The 16,631-nt window shown below is 38.0% G+C and overlaps 1 protein-coding gene across 2 annotated transcripts in view; it reads right to left on the reverse strand.

Annotated features, from left to right (window-relative positions):
- Positions 1-5,334: 5,334 nt before the first annotated feature.
- The window catches only part of UBR1 (ubiquitin protein ligase E3 component n-recognin 1), a 119,590-nt gene continuing 108,293 nt past the window's right edge, over positions 5,335-16,631 (reverse strand). For both annotated transcript variants that reach the window (XM_019645004.1, XM_019645003.1), the window contains 3 exons: positions 10,194-10,364; positions 8,404-8,505; positions 5,335-6,913 (listed from right to left, as the gene is read on the reverse strand). In XM_019645004.1, the coding sequence (XP_019500549.1) occupies positions 6,772-6,913; positions 8,404-8,505; positions 10,194-10,364 (415 nt within the window). In that variant the 3' untranslated portion in view covers positions 5,335-6,771. The remainder of the gene's footprint in view (positions 6,914-8,403; positions 8,506-10,193; positions 10,365-16,631) is intronic.

Raw genomic sequence — 16,631 nt, forward strand, 5'->3', positions numbered from 1 at the left:
CAGCCCAGCTCCAGGTTGAGCTGTTGTTCAGCATCTTAGCTGTGGAGGGCAGTGTCACTGGCCCTCATATGTGGGATCCGAACCGGGGCCCTTTGGCATCCCAAGCAAGTTCTTAACCATTGCGCCACTCGGCCGGCCCAGTATTAGCATTTTTAAAATCATCTTGTAGACTATATTTGGACGGTTTGACTAGATATAAAAATCCTTGAAAATCCTTTTATTATGTATCTTTAAAATGTTGCTCTCAAGAAATTTAATGCCAATCTGAATTTCTTTATCTTATAAGTGACTTGGACTTTTTGTCTGGATGACCAAATGATTTTGTCCCCCTTGTTTTTAAGGTCCAACAGCTTTACTGTTGGATATGCCTTGGTATTGGCTCTTCTGGGTTGAATTTTACAGTGTTTCTTTTCAATGTGCACATTCAAGTTTCTTTTCAAAATGTGTTCTGTTCCATTGATTTGGTTTTCTTCAGGGATTCCAGTTAATTAATATATATTGAATTTTCTTTGCCTATATTTTATATCTGTTGCTTTATCCCAAAGCCTTTTTATCTTTGCTGTTCCTCCTTTCCATCTTTCTTTCTTTACTGTGCTTTCCATAGTTGGTTTTTCAACTTTTGTATTCCTTTTAATTTATTTAATCATTTATAAAAATGTTCCCCAATTTTACCTGAGTTTCATATTCTCCTGTTTTCTTGCCATATCATTTTAGAGATTTTCCATTACATATCTGAGTTGTTATCAAAGCTTTGATCCTTTTAATATCTTATAACTCATTTTTAAAAAATATTTTATTGGGGAATTGGGGGACGGGAACAGCGTTGGGGAATCAGGGAAGGGGAACAGACAAGTTGCTGTGCTTTTGTTCTTCGCTCTAGTTGTGGAGGACGTTGCTTCACTGACCCATGTTGGTATTATCATTGCGCTCTTCCTGTGTGAGGCAGTCGCTCGCCGGCCATTGGATGGCCGCTCACTGCGGCTCACGGTGGCCCCCAGTGGCTCATGGCAGCTCACAGCAGCTGCCGGCCAGCCCCACTGCAGCATATGCCATTGCCTCTGACTCATGGCAGCCCAGCTCCAGGTTGAGCTGTTGTTCACCATCTTAGCTGTAGAGGGCGCAGTGTCACTGGCCCTCACGTGGGATCCAAACTGGGGCCCTGCTGCTCAGAGCTGGCATCCCAAGCCAACTCTTAACCAATATGCCACTCAGCCGGCCCTCTTATAACTCATTTTTAATGTTAGGTTACAGTTTTCACCTGCTTTGGGGCCACAATTTTCTACTGTATTCTCATCAGTTGTTGCAGCTTTACTCAGTTCATTTTCACTTTTCTTTTTCTTATAGTAATTGGTTTGGGACTAGGTTATTGTATTAATTCTCTACAGGAACAGAATCAATAGGAAAAAATTTATACACACACTTCTATTGCACAAGTCCTGTTATAAATAGTTTATTTATTAATCATAGGAATTGACTTATGTAGTTATGGAAGCTGAGAAATCCCACAATCTGCAGCTTGCAAGCTGGAGAACCAGGAAAGTCAGTAGTATAATTCAGTCTGAGTGAAAAGGCCTGAGAACCAGGAACTCTGAAGTCTGAAAGCAGAAGATGGACATCCCAGCTCGAGAGAAGGAAATCATCATTCCTTCACCTTCTTGTTCCACTTGGCTCCCAATGGATTGCATGTTGTCTACCACATTGGTGAGGGCGGATCTCTTTGCTTAGTCTACTGAAATCTAGTATCTTCTAGAAACACTCACAGACACATCCAGAAATTCCATTTTACCACCTATCTGGGCATCCCTTAGGCCAGTATAGTTGACACATAAAATTAATCATCACAATTATATTTCTTTCTTAAATGAGACGGTATTCTGGACCCTTAGAAGGAGGTGCTTGTCAAATGGGCAGGGATGAGCCAAGAAAACTTTCTTAGCTTCAAGGCTCCATGGTTCCCTCTTCTGTGAATGCCAAATACTCAAATAGTACTTTGTTGTACTTACATCTTTAAATGCTGCATTTTGCTAATATATTACTTTATATATATCAATCATGCACACAATCTGAACTTTGTTCTCTCTTACCCACAATATTACTGCTATTCCTATTCTGGTTTGTTTTTATCAGTTCCTCACAGGGTGAGGCGTTCTTTAACGATGGCAGTCTTGAGTGGTTATTTATAAGAATGTAGAGGACTTAGACTACTACCACATTTTTTGATTCTCTTAAGACTGAGCAGGTTTTTCATGCATCCTTAATTTAAGGCATGTGAGGACTTCCGTTAGTGTGGTTGGTACTTCTGTCCTGATTGTCCCAGGTTTCCTATTGAATGGGGTTCTCCCCATTTGGGGGTTGTTGGCAACTTTGCAGTTTTCCAACTCTTACTCAGTATCCCCTTTCACTTTCCATCACTTCCACTGCAGAAGTCCTGCTGTGGTTGGTGTTTTGTGTATATCTGCCCATACTCAGGAATTCATGGAGATTCCGTTATCTAGTTTTGTTGAACTTTGGTTTTTTTCTTTTGTTATCCTGGTTAGTGTATGTGGTTTTCAGGAAGAGTTTCAAAGCAATTCAGAAACTACACTGTTGATGTGATCATACCACTTAACTCTGGATATCTTTTAACTTTACTAATGGTATCTTTGTTGTACAGAAGTTTAAAATTTGAATGCAGTCAAACTATGAATAATTTATCAGGTTATGTGATTTGTTTGTCCTAGAAGTACCCAGCTACTCTAGTATAGCATGGAGAAGTCTCCTTAGTGACCTCGCCCTGCCAATTACAAGTGCCTTGTTTTTGTCTCCTCACCCAAAAACCCTTCCTTTATTGCCTTCAGTGTTACCCTCCTAGAATGTTTTCAAGTCTTAAAACTAAAGCAATGGCGTTTGGTTTTTTTTAACTCTTGGGTACCTTTTCTTTAAATGAAAGCTTATGTAGACACTCAAAATGAAATATCACAACTATCCAAGTTTCTAGTCTACTTTTCTCCCAGATGCTCTGTGACACTTAGTCTGAAATCACTGAGATAAAAAGCAAACAAGCTCTAAATTCTAAGAGTCATGGTTTAGAAACAGATGGAAATCCCAATTAGTTTAAGGCTCAATCTCAGGTGACTGATTCAGGATCTAGGGTGAAACCAGAAATTTGTATTTTGTTAACACAGTCAAGTTTGAGGACCATTCCACTGGACTTATGCTGTCCAATATAAAAGCCATTAGTCACACATAACTTAATTCAAATTAAATAAATTAAAATTTCAGGTCTTCAGCTATACTAGCCACATTTCAAATGTCAATAGGTGCATGGAGACAGTGACTACCAATATTGGAGTGCAAATATAAACAATTCCATCATTGTAGAGTTCTTCTGGACAGTGCTGCTTTAGAAAGTTGTCTGTACACAAGGTGTGCATGCCTGAAAGGATGTATAGATTCCCTTGGAAAACATTTAAATAAAAGTATTCTATTTTTTTTTCAAGATTTTTTTATTGGGGAATTGGGGGAGGGAAACAGTGTTGGGGAATTGGGGAAGGGGAACAGCCAAGTTGTTGTCCTTCAATCTTAGTTGTGGAGGGCACAGGAAGCTTAGCTTCAAGTCCAGTTGCACCGCTCAGCTCAAGGTGCTGTGTTCAATTTGTTGTGGGTGGGCATAACCACCATCCCATGCGGAAGTCGAACCGGCAGCCTCATTGTTAAGAGCGCACACTCTATCCCCTGAGCCATCCGGGCAGCAGCTCAGCTCAAGGTGCCAAGTTCAGTCTTTAGTTGTGGGCAGGCGTAGCCCACAATCTCGAACAGGCAACCTTGTTGTTAGGAGCATGTGCTCTCACCAACTGAGCCATCTGCCACCTGTTGGCAGCTCAGCGGCACCTAGCTTGGGCACAGCTCCCTGGCCCATGTGGGAATCGAACTGGTGACCCTGTTGTTCAGAGCTCGCACTCTTGAGCGAGCTCTTAACCAACTGAGCCACTAAGCCGGCCCAAAAGTATTCTATTTTTCAACTGCTTTTTTACATTTCCATTTTTGGGCTATGTGCTTAATGCATTAGTACAGTTTTACATAAATATAAAAAATATATAATGCATGTTAAAAATTATTTACGGATGAAGCGTATGGTTAAAAAGATTGGCAACCATTATACTAAATACTGAATTTTAAAGAATCTGGGCCGACAGAGATAACTTTTAACTAGAGCTCCTTTCTAGGTATAGATTTTTATACTTCAAACCCAAATCCCCAAACATGAGAAGTCCCTTTTTTCTTTTTAAATATACACATATATTTTATTTCAAAAAAGCACAAGAACATTATACAAGTTTTAAATTTACATTTTGCAATAAAAGATATCAATATATGCATTATTTGTATAACTTCATCATGGATGGAATTTGAATCAGTGGTATAAACATGTTGCAGTCACTAAATATAGATCATCATCACAGTGAACCAAAATGCATAGTTGTTATGAAATGACAAACGACCACTAAAGGGAGAACTCACAGGCCATACACCAACATAATAAATTAATCATACAGATATATATGTTTTTCTTCACTGTATCATAAAAATTCCTGTCGGCCCCTCAGCAAACATTAGAAAAACACAGTTCTGGAGCCATCCTGTTGAACTAGTTTCTCCATATACTACACTAAAGAAAATAAAGTGACATTTTGCTAATTTTAGAAGTAAACTTCTTCATGAGCATGATTAAATTGTTTGCAAGGATGAAAGCAAATCACTAGGATATTTTAACATAATTAGAAATCCCTTGGGCTGGGGGCAGCCCTGAGACATAATTTCATCATCTACAGTGCAGAGAATCTGAATCAATTTCAGGAAGTGGAGCTCAGTGTGAAATGGGTTCTTTGGCAACAAAGGGTCTGACTGGCCATTGTAGGACAGTCCCTCTGGCAGCTCGAGAGCTTAACTCTAGGATTTATGAAGTGAATATAAAAAGGCTAGAAATAAAAAGTCAGTTTCTGTTTGCTAAACTAGGGCCAATCAGTTAGGGTGGAAGTCAGCATCTTTTGTTGCCTGTTCTGGCTCAGAGGTCAACCCATTCAACAAAATTGTATTAAGAAATAGGGGGAACTGTTTTAACCCTTAATCCTGCTGGCATATTTGACAAACTGAATACTGCATTTTCTGATCTTCACCCTTCAATTATTATAAATTGTTCAATGATCTATTTCCTGATATCTTCTCAATAATTATTCAAGTAGAAAATCATGATTGTGATTCTGATGCCATGCCAATCCGTTACTGTAAAATCTACCTTTTCTTTATTTTACACAAAAATACCCAAAAAACCTAACTCCAAATGTGCATCAACAATCACTTCACAAATACATTTTTATTTGCTTGCTTTTGCTGAGTAAAAAGAAGGTAGGAAAACATTTACACAGATATACGACAGTAGTCACCAAAAGCAAAATAAGATGGTCTTTGAATGCATCTTTCAAACTCCAAACATTACCCCAGAGACAGCAGAAGCTAAAATGAAAGATTTCAATTTATCTTCTGTCTGCTGTTTTACATCAGAAGTTCTTGATTTTAAAAAAAAAAAAAAAAGGTAAAATTTGCACAGATTTGGGAGAGCATGATTATTTATAAACAAGATGGCTCAACCACAGCATGTTGTAACAGGACACAGACTATTGATCACATGGCTTTTTGGTTGCACTAGCCATAAAATCAGACTTTTTGAAAAGGTTACTCACAGAAAACAAATGATTTGTCTTTTATAATGACATAGGAGGTTGCAGAATTGGCTTAAATTTGATTGTTTTAAGTTACAGCTATCATGCTCCATTCATTGAGGGAATTTTCTTTTCCTTGTTCTATAGATAGCTTACATCAGAACTGCATCAGGTTTCTAAGAGTCAAATAGGATGGTGCCATGATCAAGAGATAAGTGAACTCATTTTAGACACTGTACTTTGGAAAATGGGAAGTATAATTTCAAAACTCAACAAAGCTATTTGTGGTCAGAGGTGAGCATGGCAGGCTCTTAGTCCCATCAGTGATGAAAAATGAATGCAATATCTTGACTTCTTGAGATCTACACTGAGGAAAAAAGCTTTTCCACACTGATTGAAATGTACCTCAGAAATGGGAACTCAGTCCATATAGAAATTTAGTTTAATTTCTGGCTGAAACAGTAAGTGGCACATTAGGGATACTTCCTTAAAAGATAAATGATAAAAAATTTAGTTTTTTGAAAACTTTCTTAAGTGAAGTACACTGAATGGTTTCTGCAATTCTTCTTTAGCGGCAAGGAAGACAATCACAGATTATTAGAATCTTGTCAGTGATCCAATGTTAGCTAAACTAAACTTAGGGTGGGGGAAAACACCAAATACAAAATTGTAGAAGAGTTAACTAACATATGAAAAATGTCCACAACTGCTTGATGTAACTTCATTGGCCAGGGAGATGAAATGAAATGAAATGGGACAGATTAGGAAGGGAAATGAGTTTTCTGGAAATATCAGCAGAATCAGACACTTGGGGTGAAGAAACATTTCTTCAGTGTTCTAGAACAGAAAACAGGTTAGTCTATGATCTTTTTTTCCCTTTAAGCATATGTTCACTAATTGAAAGCAATACTCCATTAAGGAATATTTTATTGATTTATGTGAATCTGGACACAACTGGGCAAGGAGCAAAAGACCCTCCAACCTTTCTCCAGCCCTAAGAAAGGTCTCCATAATTTTGAATCGTTCTTCATTACTATCTTCATTCGTGATTGTCCCGAGGCAGAGTTGGAGCTCATAACAACTGCCAGTTGAATCCAAATAACATCTGATTAGTTTCCTGGCTCCTAGCAATCTCTTCTATAATGCAGTGTTGTTGCCACACCAAATGGAGCTTCCGATACCGCTCACGAGATAAATGAAGGGGGTTGCCTCTCCTTCAGGAAAGAAAACCAACAACATGTAAGTTTGAATCAAATAACTGCCATACTTTATTGCCTAAATTAGTCTGACCTCTTGAGATGTTTTTGGAGTTGGGAGGAATCACCAGGACAGAATTTTAAAAGGGATATTTTCCTTTCACCACCGATCACTATGAACTTGATAGGTTATTTAGCTAATGAAGCAGAAATTTACTCCTTGATTATTCAGAAAACAGCTCAAATATACCATGGGCATTATGGGACCTCATGTAAATGGCTACCAAGGCTTATAACTGGAAGCAGCTCTATTCTTTTTTGGGTGGTTAGTCTGAATGAGGCTCTAATGGCCTTTTGGCTTCATATCGTCTATCCAGCTTTAATTTCTGATCTTTGCATAGTAGAGGTTAGGTCTTAGATGTAACACTAAGCCCTCAAATTACATTCTGCTCCTCAAAAGTATTTGGTTATAGTTACTCTTATGACACAATAAACTTGCTTGTGATTAGCAAATATTTAAATAAAACTGCTCCACAACAATTCCAAAGCTACACAGTTTATAACATTGTATAACAGCTAATTCAAAATGACTAAAGTTTGGCTGTTACCAATAATGGAAAATTGTGAGATTCTCATTCGTGAGGCACCCAAGTGTCTCAGCTAGTTGGGTATTCAAACTGCCTAATTAATTTAGAAATTCTGCTTCTTCATACCTTTCTGGAACAACTCGGATCTTTTATCTTCAGTCATTAACTACTTTTACCACTCAGCTTTTTTCTCCCTAAATCCAAAGACTATCTTTACATAGGTTAAATGCTCTCACAATAAAAACAAATCTCTATGATCTAAGAGGTTCCAAGCCCCATCTATTCCAAGCCTATTCATTCCAAGTAGTATTTCAAAAGAATGAAATTTCAGTTAAACAAAAAAGACACAATTTATGATAAGAGGATCTAATCTTTATCTATATGTACTTTTGGGACTGTTGTGCCTTATCTCCTTTTTCATATAAACCATGAGTAGTATTCTAGTAACCTAATACCAGGAAGGATACAGAAAAATTAATGATTCTAAATATTTTGCTTTGCTAAAGCAAAGAAGGCTGATATAGCTGGCAATTTAAAAGTTTCAAGTATTAAAATGGGAACAACAAATATCCATTTTAAACCAGTCTTTCACTGGACACCGTAGGTTTCATTCTTTTATATATCAGCGTCAATTAAACCTTTTAAGTAATCCTGAAGAAAAGTTGATTAAAATTAATAAGAGTATGCAAATATTAGCATGGCTAGCATCTTTAAAAATTTTGAAGTATTATGCTCAAATTTTGGAGAAGCATAAAGTTGTTGAAAATTATGTGTTACATTTAGGATGACATCACATTTAGCATTTTTAATTTGCAGCTATTTAAAAATATCTCTCAATACTTAGCATTAGCTTTTGTGTTTAAAGAACTATTACCATCCACATATAATAATGTGACTATAAATTTTAAAAAAAAATCTTACTTCAGGCCAGGATCTGTTTCTCCATATTCATCCAAGTAAGGGGCTGGATAGGTACAGCCTCTGGCTTTACCTTCAACCAGGACCACTCTGCATTCTCTGATTCTGAAGGACAAAACAACCAACAGGAAATGCTATTAAGTGCATGTATGCAAATGATAGGCACTGCATCAAAGTTAATCTAGAGAAAAGACATAGCCAATATCTGTTAAGAATTCAGTATAACGACAATATATACATAAACAAACCAAGTAGATTGTGTTTTGTCTAAATAAAAGAGAATGAACATTGCTATTTTTGTTGGGAAAGGATCACTAGACTTGGGGACACAGGACCAGTAATACTGACTGAATATATTGAAGAGAGGAAGGAGTGCTGTCCTGCTTGAGCCATAGGTACCCTGCAAAACGGTGAGTCGAGTTGTTTCTGTTATGTTTCCTGACCTATGACCTGGAGGGGGAGGGAGCTGAACAGAACAGAACCACCTCTCCCAGTCTAATAACCTTGGGCCAGAAAGGTCAGTTAGGGAAATGTCAAAACAGTCTCCAGTAGTAGATTATAAGGAACCATTGTCACTTTGAAGGTACGTGGGACTCTTACAGCAGAGATATGGAGACAAAAAATAATGCTTGTGTACATGTATACAGGGGTGATAAGTACTACAGAGAGAAATGATAAACAGTTGGAATAGGTAGTGGGTTTACTTGCTGTATGTTCCCTAAAAAGAAGAAAACAGGTGTTGGGGTTTGGCTTCCATGCATTCATTTCCCTTGTTCTAACTGATGTCTACAATGATTAAATGTTTGTAAACGGAAACTCTCTCTCTCTCTCTCTCTCTCTCTCTCTCTCTCTCTCTCTATATATATATATATATATATATATATATATACAGACAAGTTGCTGTCCTTTTGTTCTTCAGTCTAGTTGTGGAGGACGTTGCTTCACTGGCCCAAGTTGGCACCATCATTGCGCTATTCCCGGGCGAGACAGATCAGTCGCCGGCTTCTGGAGGGCCGCTCACTGCGGCTGCTGGCCGCTCACGCTGGCGACTGGTTACACATGGTAGCCCATGGCAACCCACTGCAGCAGGGGCTGCAGCCTACGCCATCGCCAGCGACTCACGGCAGCCCAGCTCCAGGTTGAGCTGTTGTTCAGCATCTTAGCTGTAGAGGGCAGTGTCACTGGCCCTCATATATGGGATCCGAACCGGGGCCCTCTGGCGTCCCAAGCCAGCTCTTAACCAACGCGCCACTCGGCCGGCCCCAGAAACTATATTATATGGGGAGAATAGAAAGAAAACGCACAAGCATCCAGTTTGAATTTTATGTCTCTCTTAGGTAACTTGTACTCTTCTTTCATAAATATGAGTGACTATTATTCTACTCTCCGTCTTTTACTGAGAGACCAGGGAAGACAATGTTTGGTTGATAGAGGAAATGAAGAAAATTAAAACATCCAAAGGACAACCTAAAGTAACACTTTACATGTACTTTTTAAATGTAAGTTTTAGGACTCCAAGCTCTTTCATGGTACCTGAGTATTACATAATACCAGAGTAATCAAAACAAAGTCTATATATAGTATTTAAGATTTTCCACAAATAATGAAAATGTGAGCCGAACCTACATTTTTTTTTAACTACTTATTCTGTAATATCTTCTCAAATGCAATCTCATGTAAATAACAGGTCTATACTCTATTTCCTATCAACACATTGTTGCGCCATAATGGCTGCCAGGTTGGAGACAATTCTGTACGTTCATTATGAAGCTTCCAGATCATTCACTACTCACTTCAGGAAAATGCAGACTCCAGCTCCACAGTGAAGTGCATGAAAAATGCACGCTCCAACCTCTTCCCCATTCACGGTTTCTTGGCAGCACATGTTCTGAGAACACAGTATGGCCCCACAGAAAAGACAGAGGACAGGGTTCTTTCGCTCATCATCTGCAGACCGTGGGCACCTTAAAATGAAGAAAACATTCAGTATGGTGGAGAAACAAGAAAAGCATGATATATCCAGTTAGCAATTAAACATGTTTTCAGCACTGGCTGCTTTGCAGCCAAGAAAGCTCTTAAAACACAAAGAAACATTTAACTACATGATTCCTCTTTAATACTCCTCCTTAGGAAGACTTAACAAAAAAAGTCTTCTCATTAATCCACAGTAAGAAAATTTACTATTAAATAAAGTATCCTGATAATTCTCATAAAGTTTGGCAATTAAATATGCCTTGAGATTGAGATGCATTTATAAAATCCAGTCTTCATCTGACATAACCAATTTATAGTCAACTGCCTCCTCTGGATTGGTTTAGTCAAGCTTATGTCTTCAATGTTGGAGAAATATGACTTGTAGGTGAACAATTTTTTTTTAATAGCACAATGTGCAGTAAAGGTTCAAACAGATTTCTACCCCATTTCTTTGAAATCTTTAGGGTTGAAATGAAAGACTGCAGTCTTTGAGTTGAAGCCTCACTTCCATTTGGAAACACAGTAAGTCTTAGGAAAAAAAAGTGATAGAGTTGACTTACTTGAACCAAGTAGTACTTTAAGATTTGACCATTTTACATAGTGGCATGGTACAGCCTTGCTATATATTATGCTTTCCCTTCGCCCCCTCTGCCCCAAAAGGGTATCACTCTCTGAATTGAAGTGATAATGGTTATCTTTTAAAAAGGAGTTTCCTTTGCTCCTATCTCTGCTGTATACTAGAAGACAAATGGAAACATCAAGAATTCCTTTATTTGGGCAGTAAAAAGTAAATGAAATCATAGGAGATATCCAGTGAGGCTCACAATGGAGTCAGAATAAAGACCACCAAAAAGAATCTTCAATATGTTACTAACAGTTGATTCTCTAATTCCCCCGTTTCTTAGGCAAGATAAGAAAACCACCACTGTCTACACAGGAGCAAAGGGACTCTGTGCATAGTTATTCCATTCCTGTCTCCTGTAGATGAGGGAGCAATTTTCACTTACGGGCATTGCTCCATAACACAACTACAGTAATACCTTGGCTTGCGAGCATAATTCGTTCCGGAAACAAACTACTCGTATTGCAAGACATCGCTCGTTTACCATGTTAAAATGTATTAGAAAAAAAAAAAAGTATTAGAAGTGTTTGCTCGTCTTGCGGAACACTCGCAAACCACGTTACTCGCAATCCGAGGTTTTACTGTATAGCTCTTTTTGGATAAAGCCAACATCTTCTTTCACCTTCAGCACAGAATGGCTGAGCCAGAGTCACTAGCCATCCTACAGAGGAAAATGGGGGCAATGCCTAAAGCACAGTAATTAAGCAGACACCCCACACTAGAGATGGCTCAGTCTTAATGTGGTGATAATAAAGCTGGAAGAGATCATAGGATTTATTTTTCATCTCTACCTGAAACTAGTAAGTAGTAATGTCATCCAGGAGGATCTTCACTGTGATGAATGACTAACACTCTTTTCAGATCCTCCTGAGAGCCAACACCATAATATCTACTCACTGGCCAGCCCTAAGATTAGGAAAACCACTGAATTTAGAGCTGGATGCAATCTTTGAAATCATCCAGCTAATTTTTTGAGGGATGAGAGGTAAAGTGACTCAACTACTTCTTTGGTTGGTCAACCTTAACTGCATGAGACAAGCAGCAAAGGAGCTAATACCAAGACTAATTCTATCTGGTCTGCCAAGTCACAGCTGGGCCATTTAAACCCCCTGGCTTCATGACTCAAAGCATTCGTTAGTCATTGTGTTCGCCAGTGATTCTCCCAGTGGGCCAAAGAAAGGCTCGTCAAGTGCTCAAAATGATCCTAAACTGAAATCCCTTACTTTGGGTTCCTTCAAACAAGAGCAAGTTACTTAACATATGACTAAGGACTGCTAATAGTCACTTGTACGCCAAGGCAGTTCATTCGAATTACTGTTATCCTTAAAACAAAATTTAAGAGTTATTTGTGTTTATTGGGAGCTATAATCAATTTAAGTTTGCCAAGAAGTTTGGCTGATGCACAATGCTTAGTAATATTACAAAACTCCAAATGAGCTTTGCAATTCATGAAATTTGGTAAAAGGATGCTTTACTCAATGAAGTTTTGAATGGGCTTTGACTTTCAGGCTGCTTAATTACAAGTTACTGCTAGTTTCATGTAATCATTATCAATCTGATTTGCTGTGCATGATAGTGTGATACCACTTGAGTGTCAAGGATACATAATTGCATCAATAGTAATGTTGGTTCATTTTCAAGACATGATGTATTGTGATTCAAATATGAATATTCACATACCAGTGGCTAAAGCAGATAAGAATATAATCTCTCCATTCAATGATATTTCATTGATGTTCTGCTCATAAAATTATGCCATTCAAGTAACTTATAGCAAGGTAAGTATAAAACAAAAATTATTGTCAACTTTATAGGACATTATCATAGAGAATCGTGTGTTTAAGCTACGTTGTTCTCTTACAAAGTAATTCATACATGGTATCAGTAGTAAATATAATGTAACTTGTTTATTTTGCTTGTCATCAGTCCCAATTATCCAGTATTTTTTATTTGAAAGTCATCAGTGAAAAGGAAGCAGAAGATAAAAGGAAGTTTGGGAAACACTGCTTTAGAGTAGTGTTTAATCTGACTGAGGTAGGGGGCACAAGGTGCGAAAAAAGCCTAAAGGGGTATAACTCCTCTCTCCATTATCCAGGCTTGAACCTGAGTTACAATACTGTTATCTGTTTGCTGTTATCATGGGCTTCGATATAAGATTTTGTTTGGGAATAAAGGATTCTTCAGTGTCAGTTCAATGAATGGATGTGTTAACTACACTGTTCTGTATGTAAAACACTGTGTAAAGATATATGGATAAACAATGATTCTTAGAATACAAAAAAAAAAAAAAAGTTCTTGTAGCTTTCAAAAAAGTTAGGGATGGCATAATAGATGGTGGAGTAGGGCTCCAGAAATCAGTTCCTCTACTGAAACAACTATCGATACGGCAAGAACTGTCTGAAGCAACTATTTTGTGACTAGAGTGTAGAGTGTAGAGGAGTGCTTGACAAAGAAAGAGACTGGTGAATTACAGTGAACTGTGGCGTTTTGTGGAGTGGCTACATCCCCTATCCCTCACCTCGGGTGGCTGCCTGGGATCCTGGTGAGGCTGCTGGTGCCACGGTGGGCAATAGGAACCTTGTTCTCAAAAGTCAGGGTTGTATATTTAGTTCTGCCTGGCAGTTCACTGAGGGGCTGGCACAGAGATTGGCCATTGTTTCAACTGCCACAGGCTGAAGTGACTTCCATTGCATGATGGTGGAAGGGATTTAAAGAGACAGAATGTTTTTTATTTTTTTTCCTTCTCTTTTCTTTTCTTATTGGATCTAGGCATTTAGGAAATCTCTGTCAATTCAATGGTTGACCACAGAAATAATGGAACAGAGACTTCAGTGAACACACAACAAGGAATAAAGTCTTTATATTGGGTTGCTGGAAAAGTCATGATGTATTTTGTCTATGTTTTTCAAAGGTTATTTATTTATATAAAGAACAAAGATCCATCGATGATATATTGCCCGTTTTGTTCAATAACTTTTTGCCATCTTTTGGTGAGCTTCATAATTCCTCGTTCATAGAAGGTCCTGTCTTTATTTGCGAAAAACTGAACAAGGTGCTGATTTACAGCTTCATCTGAATTGAACGTTATACTACGCAAGGAGCTTTGAAGAGAGCGAAACAAGTGGAAGTGTGACGGCGCAAAGTCAGGCGAGTATGGTGGGTGTGGCAACATATCCCATCCAAGCTCCAGTAATTTTTGACAGGTGATCCAACTTGTGTGTGGTCTCACATTGTGGCGATGGAACACTATTTTACAATTAACAAGCTCTGGATGTTTCCGGATGATGGATTCGTTCCAACTGTCCAACTGCCAACAGTACACATTCGAATTGATTGTTTGTTTGGTTCCTTGGTAGGAGCTCGAAAAATACAACACCTTTAAAATCCCACCACACTGAGAGCATAACCTTCCTCTGATGAATGTCTGCTTTCAACGTCGTTTGAGGTGAATCATCACTTCGGGACCAAGACTGTTTGTGCACCATATTGTTGTAAACAATCCACTTCTCATCACCAGTTATCAGTTGCTTCAAAAAAGGATTGTTTTCCTCACGTTTAATGAGCATATTGCAGATGTTTATATGTGCCATCAAATGAACTTCTTTGAGTTCATATGAAACCCAAATATTGAGCTTGCTTACATATCCCAGCTTCTTCAGGTGGTTGTGAACGTTTGAATGATGGATGTTCAATGTTTCTGCAATCTCTCGTGTTGTGTAACGTGGGTTTGACTTGATCAATGCCTTTATTTTGTCATCATCAACCTCAGTGGGCCTCCCTGACCGAGGAACGTTGTTGAGATCAAAATCACCAGCATGGAATTTCGTGAACCATAGTTGGCACTGATGTTCTTGTAGAGCATTGTCACCATAAACTTTATGTAACTTTTCACAAGCTTGACACGTGTTCTTCCCTTTATGGATGTAAAACAGTAAAATATGGCAAAAATATACAGTTCAGTCTTCCATCTTCAACTTGTTGTAAAATCTCCAAAACTCAACCAAATTGGTCAATTTTTTTTTTAGAATGACATAGCAATAACATAGATGCGAATGACTCTAGTACTTCTAAAAATGAACTAGTGCGATCTGTTGCAAACATGCATCATGACTTTTCCGATGGCCCAATAAAAATAGTTTGGAAAAGTCACTAAACAAACAGTTAACTGCAGCCTTTATCAAGCGACAATGGCAATTCCTGAGGAACTGGGAGAATCTGATTTCCAGAGTTACTAGATTACAATATTCAAATTGTCCAATTCTTAACAAAACTCACAATGTTTACAAAGAAACAAAAAAGTATGGCCCGTTCATGGGGGGAAAAAAGAAACTGACACAACTCATCCCTGAGGAAGCCCAGATGAGACTTAATAAAGACTTTAAATTAACTCTCTTAAATATACTCAAAGAGCTGAAGGAAACCAATGACAAAGAACTAAAGGAAATTAGGAAAACGTATGAAAGACTAGGGAATATGAGTAAGGAGAAATTATAAAAAGAAAACAAACAGAAAAGTATAACAGCTGAAATGAAACACTTACTAGAGGGGTTCAACAGCATATTTGAGCAGGCAGAAGAATCAGTGAATTTTTTTTTTTTAATTTTTATTGGGGAACAGCCATGGTCATTGGTTACACATTGCTTTCATGCTATAATGGCATAGTTGACTATTTTAAGGAGGGTGCAGCTCCCAGTGGCCCATGTGGGGATCTAGCTGGCAAACTTGGTGTTATCAGCACCACGCTCTAACCAACTGAGCTAACTGGTCACTCTGTAGGAATCAGTGAATTTTAAGGCAGGGAAATTGAAATTACTGAATAAGAGGAACAGAAAGAAAGAATAATAATAATAAGGAACAGAGCCTAAGGGATTTATGGGACACCACCAAGCATATCACTATACATATACATTATGGAAGTCCTAGAAAGACAAGAGAAAGGGGAGAAAAATTTAAAGAAATAATGGCTATCTCCCCCACCCCCTGCCAACTCTCGAATTTGTTCAAAGACATGAATCTACACATTCAATAATTCAACTGTACTACAAACAGGACAAATTCAGAGAGACTGACACTAAGACATTATAATCAGAGGCAGAGTTAATGTATGCTCTGAAACTAAGTTGGTATCAATTCAAACTAAATTTAGGATGTTAATTATAATCCTTATGGATACCCAGCAAAGTTGCAGGGTATAAGATCAACACACGAAAATTAGTTGTGTTTCAGTACACCAGCAATGAACAATACAAAAAGGAAATTAAGAAAACAATTCCATTTTACAATAGTGTTCAAAAGAATAAAATACCTAGGAATAAATTTAACCAAAAAGGGAAAGATCTGCACACTGGAAACTACAAACATTGCTGAAAGAAATTAAAAGAAGCCTAAATACGGGAAGGGATCCATGTTCATGATCTGGAAGACTTTGCACAAATGGAGAAGCCAATCCTCAAATCCATATGTAACTGCAAGGGGTCCCAAATAATAAAAAATGATATTAAAAAAAAGAAAAAGCTGGAAGGCTTAAATATTATAATTTCAAAGCTTACTACAAAGTTACAGTGATTAAAACGTGAGGTACTAGCATAAGAAGAGACATACAGACCAGAGGAACAGAACTGAGAGTCCAGAAATA

The sequence above is a fragment of the Hipposideros armiger genome, unplaced genomic scaffold (assembly GCF_001890085.2).
Source record: "Hipposideros armiger isolate ML-2016 unplaced genomic scaffold, ASM189008v1 scaffold_92, whole genome shotgun sequence".
Taxonomy (NCBI): Eukaryota; Metazoa; Chordata; class Mammalia; order Chiroptera; family Hipposideridae; genus Hipposideros; species Hipposideros armiger.